The 5,137-nt window shown below is 44.8% G+C and overlaps 1 protein-coding gene across 2 annotated transcripts; it reads left to right on the top strand.

Moving 5' to 3' along the window:
* Positions 1–30: 30 nt before the first annotated feature.
* Positions 31–3,789, top strand: RITA1 (RBPJ interacting and tubulin associated 1). Of its 2 annotated transcripts, none has more exons than XM_040416657.1 (3): positions 31–314; positions 1,122–1,431; positions 2,979–3,789. In XM_040416657.1, exons 1-3 carry the CDS (start codon positions 296–298, stop codon positions 3,403–3,405), a joined length of 756 nt encoding a protein of 251 aa, XP_040272591.1. In that variant the 5' UTR covers positions 31–295; the 3' UTR covers positions 3,406–3,789. The 2 variants fall into 2 exon arrangements, with proteins under 2 accessions (XP_040272591.1, XP_040272592.1); XM_040416658.1 differs by having other exon boundaries at positions 34–252.
* Positions 3,790–5,137: the final 1,348 nt, after the last annotated feature.

Below are 5,137 nucleotides of genomic sequence, written 5' to 3'. Positions count from 1 at the left end.
TTCCTGGACTGTACCATTCCCCCGGCAGGGGGGGGGTCGCTATGTTTCCTGTCATAGTGTTTCTATAAGCGCGTCTTGTTGTGTCCCCGCAGCCCCGTGCCTGCCGTATACATTCAGGAGGGTACTTAGCAGAGTGCCTCTCTGGAGCTGAGGCACAGGGGCAGTGGGTGGAGGGCACTCCCGGGTAATGGCATGGTCCTGAACGCCGGTTGTTGTAGTATTGCCATGGGAGCCCGGGCTGGAGAAGCCAAGGTGAGCGCCTTCCGTCACAGGACAGAAGGCCCATCTGGAAGCCATGGTGCACAGCGGAGTAGGTGAGCATTTACTAGGCTGGTGTGTCGGGGTAATGCTCACACTGCGAATTCTGGGCCAAAGTCGCCTTCCATTGTTTTCTATGGGAGTCCCTGCCACCATTCATGTGTGTGTGGTTTTCCAGACTCTGAGGACACCATGGGAAACCGTAGTGGGAGTTGGGAAAGGTGGTGATTTTTATTTTTTTTTTAAACTGTTTTACTGTAATTTTTTTGTCCCCTTAGTGGACTTGCACATACGATCCTCTGATTGCTTAAACCATAGACTGCAATAGACTACTACTGCAGTCTATGGGATTTTTACTGGCTGCCTTCATTCACACGTCCGTGTCCGCGCTCAAATCCGTGAGAAGGTGGTTAGTGATGCATCCATGAAGCTGTCCGTGAAGGGTCCGTTATTTGCTGTCCGTGTTGCATCCGTGTTTCACCGACACTGAACAGCTGAAAAATAATTTTCAAAGCATCTCTTCTTAATGATCCGTGAAACACTGATGCAACACGGATGGCATCCGTGGTTTTCATGGACCCATACACTATAATGGGCGGGATGGATCCGTAAACACGGACAAAATAGAGCATGCATCCATGCTCAAAACACTGACCAACGGACAGTGGTAAAACACTGATGTCTGAATACACACATTAAAATGAATGGGGACATGTGTGCTGTCCGTGGAGAAAACGTACGTGGAACACTGACGTGTGAATGAGGCGTAACTTAGAAGACGACGGTAAGGCGATGTATATAATTCCGCGATGTTGGTACTAGAACGTATTCTAGCAGTAAAACACAATCTGAATTCTTCACAGGTTCCAGGGCTCCTGTTCCCTCTGATGTAGACATGTCACTGGATCTCTCCATTACTGGGCAACGCTCATCATTGCCACCAAGAAAAAGCAGAAGTGCTTACAGATTTAAAGCTTCTAACTCTTTTGTGGATGAGGCCCTTTTTGGGAGCTCTGTGGGTAAAGTAGACCCCGCTCTTCACTGGACCATAGGAACACCTGGCCAAGAATCACATTTACACTGCCCAGAAGAGAAGACGTATACAGCAAGCAGTGCCACGGCTAGGACTGCTTGCTCCCCAGTAGGGACTCCACGGAAGAAAACGCAGTATCGGTAAGAATCACTTCAGATTGTTTTGGAATTATGGCATGACCCCAAGAACAAGGTAGTGGTATGGTATGGCAGCTCGCATGTTGGTCCACCACTCCATTCACTTCTGTGGGACAGACAGAGCGGAATGGTGCAGCGAAACGACATGCGTATTACTGTCCCATTCAAATGAAGAATTCGGTGACCCTATGAGATTCGGTGACTCCCAGAGATCCCACATTTACCACCTGCCCAGTGGAAGCTAATAAATATTCTTCATGGGAAAACCCCTTTAGGGGATTGTTTAGTAAAGAAAACCCATTTTCAGGTACCCTCTTTGGGAGTTAATAGAGGGGGGAGTCTTCTGCTCAGGACCCCCATCCTGGACAATGGTTTTAAGGACTGTCTCGCTCAGGACTTGTCCACTGATTTAAATAGGCACTGTGTAACGCTTACTTTCCCCTGGGGTGATGCTGCAGGGAAATTGAACTCTTGTTGCCAGGTTTTTTTCTGAAGGTCCCGACAAGTTGACTGCCAAGAAAATTAAAGGAATTTGATAATCTCTCTGATTTTGAACTGGATCATGTGCAAAAAAAAAAGCCTTGATCAGCCAAAAGAACAGCGCCTGTCACATCTGCTGAGCGCTGCTGAAATTCCGTCCGGCCCCATTCACTATAATGAGGACCGGCGGATATCTGGCCACAACCCAGCAAATGTGCCGAGAATCGGCCAGACGAAAACCCCAGCCTCTAGAGTAAAACTAGCCTTACACGGCATGATTTTCTTAGCTACATCTAAAAGTACATTTTAAAATGAAGTATAAAGGAAATCTTTATATGCATCTTTTATTTTTATTTTTTTCCATCGAATCCCATTTTGAGCATAAAAAATATAATAAAAAAACAAACTTGAACAAAACCAAAGGTTCTCCTTGGGATTGCAAACCTGCAAATTAGCTAGAAGATGTAGGGATGGGCTAAGGCCCCTTTCACACGAGCGTGACGGATTGGCACCGGATGCGTTCAGAGTGCGTTCAGTGAAATTATTGTAAATGGTGGATTCTTTATGGAAGTACAGTATATAGGTGGTGTGTATGAGTCTGCAAATAATGACACATTTCAGTCCCCACAAGAGCGTTTAGAGCGCATGTGCCGGCCCATACATCCCAATCTAGCCGGCCTTGTGCCTCAGCCCATAATGGGGAATGAAGTGCGCAGGCGTGGGAAATCTGTTGAATGGCGCTGGATTTCTCACTAAGAGGAGGACGTAATTAGAAGAACCTAGGGCGGGCCAGAGGGGTGAAAGGGTAGGGGTCTCGTATGAAAAGCACCGAGGGGCCTGGGCACCGGCTGCATGAACGCCGCCCCTGGGCACCTTCAGAAGCTAATTAACATATTGAATAAAAGTGTTTTTCTGAGAAAATTGGCGATGGACAGCAATATGGAAGGTAGCATTCTAATATGGGGAATGTAATGGAGACCCTGATGTTAGTGTACTATAATGGTGATTTTAGGTGAAAGACTCCCTTTAATATTCATTTTATGCATCTTATTTTATCTTCCATTGCTCAGGGTGAAAAGCCGCTCTCCTTCTTATTGTGATGAGTCTCTTTTTGGACCAAAAATAGAAGACTGTGGTTGGGAAGCGCCATGGGTAAAAAAAGAAGATTGCATCCGGATTCGTCCCCTTCTTTGGAGCCCGCCACCAGTAATGCGGCCCCATAGCTCTAAGTCAAACACCAACCAGATTCCTGTTCGAGCGATTCACCCTCCTGATGACAGAAACACCTCTCTTGGAACACATAAAGGAACCAGGAATTTTTGGAAGCCCCCAGAAAGTGACTCTGATTCTGGTGGATGTCCTTCTGTGGGTGATCCACCGGCTAGTGCCAAAGCTCGCTGGAGCTCACCGAGAAAGGACACTCCTCGGTCAGCAAGCTGCTCAGGAAGACTGACTGCGAGGAGAGGTTTTTTAACAGAGAGACCAGCATGGAAATAATCTGTGCCTTTTAAAAGGGCTGTCCTATTAGGGCATATGGATGTCCTCTGGGCTCCTATCTATCAACCAGATTGGAGAGCATCTCTGTATGAGCGCCTCCTGTTGTGGTGAACTCAAGTCACCCTTGTATTACACCTCCTAGGCAGTCATATAATACTAGATAGGCCTGGCTGTGGAGTACTCCAGAAAAATCGTCTGTTTTCAAGAGGCGCAGGGAGCGGTGATCAGCTCATCATCCTCGGGGCTGTATTTGGACTGGGACTGTCTCTGATGAGCCAACCCCTTTAATTCATAAATGCAATTGGGTTGGATTATAGAGTGCTTATTGTATGAGGGCTGTTTTTCTAAGAGTCGGTGCTACTTAGAAGAACAATTCATGTTGTTGCTTTATAACAAAAATCAGAAAAAAATGAGTATTCCTGCTGAAATCGAGGAAACCCTGAAGGAACCCATTAAAGTCAGCGAGGTCCTTCAGTCACTGTCTGGATCTGGCATAGCTTCATGGCTTCTATTCTAAACAGAAGCCATGACATCAGTGTGAACAGAGCCTAATGTAGTGTTGCTTAGCATTTAGATTTCCATCAGAACTAGGTGTTCACCACAACTGAGCAGAATGGTCAGTGTTGTTAGATGATGACATCTATTTCAAATGATTGCAATAAAAATATGCAAAGATTGGAACAATCAGCTGGAGTGGTTGAATGCTCAGGGCTCAAACAGAATCCCGAGATATAAATCATCAAGATTTGGCGGTGCACAACCTGGCTTCAAGTTTTTTAAATTAAAGTTGTGTGCTTTTACTAAATTGAAAAATAATGCATTGTATGAGACCCTTACACTGACATGGGTGGTCCCATAAAGACGGCCTCTGTCCATATGTCCTATTAGGACCTATGGATGACACAGAGGGGTGCCCTCAACTTGGACCCTCTTTGTGAGCCAGGACAGAGAGTCTGATGGAAGGAAGGCCATTAATTTGAATGGAGGCCATTTAATGCTACAGAGGAATATCTTGCCAGACACTGCTTCCTCAGCGATAACATGATTTTTAGAGGTTACAGAGGCCAGACCCTTGATGAGACATCCCCTGCTGGCAGTGCCTTATGCCATTGAGTGTGCTTTATTCTGCCAGTATGTTAGACTGGTATGTGTCTTCTGATTTTACTTGTTAAATTGTTTAAAATTGTGAATTTCTGTAATTTCTTCATTATTTGGATTAATGTAGTCTATTTCTGTATCCACATATGTATTATACGATTTGTGTTTTATTCTTATGTGTATAATATATTATCAGTAAATCTCACTCGTTGTTATTTTGTTCATAATAATCCCCACAATAATGAATCTCACTTTGAGTTCAGACCAGACAAGTGTTATTACAGTTGGCATCATTTTTTCCCCCAGAATTAATACCATGGGCTATGTCTAGTATTACAGTTCAGTCATTTTACATGGAAAGGGCTGAGCTGCAATACCAGACACTGCCTAAAGACAAGCGTGGCAGCTGATCAGTTATTTTTTTTAAACTTGTACAATGATGCCCGTAGACAGGATCGGAAAACAATGTTCAATAATATACTGGGATCAGACAGGTAAGCATTTTGTCTTTTACACCATTGATAATACCACTAATATATTTGGGTAAAAGTCAACTAATGGAGGACGCGGGTAGCAAAGTAATCATTGCATGTATAATCCCAGTATTCATTACTGCTCCAGCCCTCCCCATTTT

Source organism: Bufo bufo, chromosome 2, assembly GCF_905171765.1.
Source record: "Bufo bufo chromosome 2, aBufBuf1.1, whole genome shotgun sequence".
Taxonomy (NCBI): Eukaryota; Metazoa; Chordata; class Amphibia; order Anura; family Bufonidae; genus Bufo; species Bufo bufo.
Note: the sequence above shows the minus strand (reverse complement) of the source record. Positions and strands in the feature narration are given on the sequence as shown.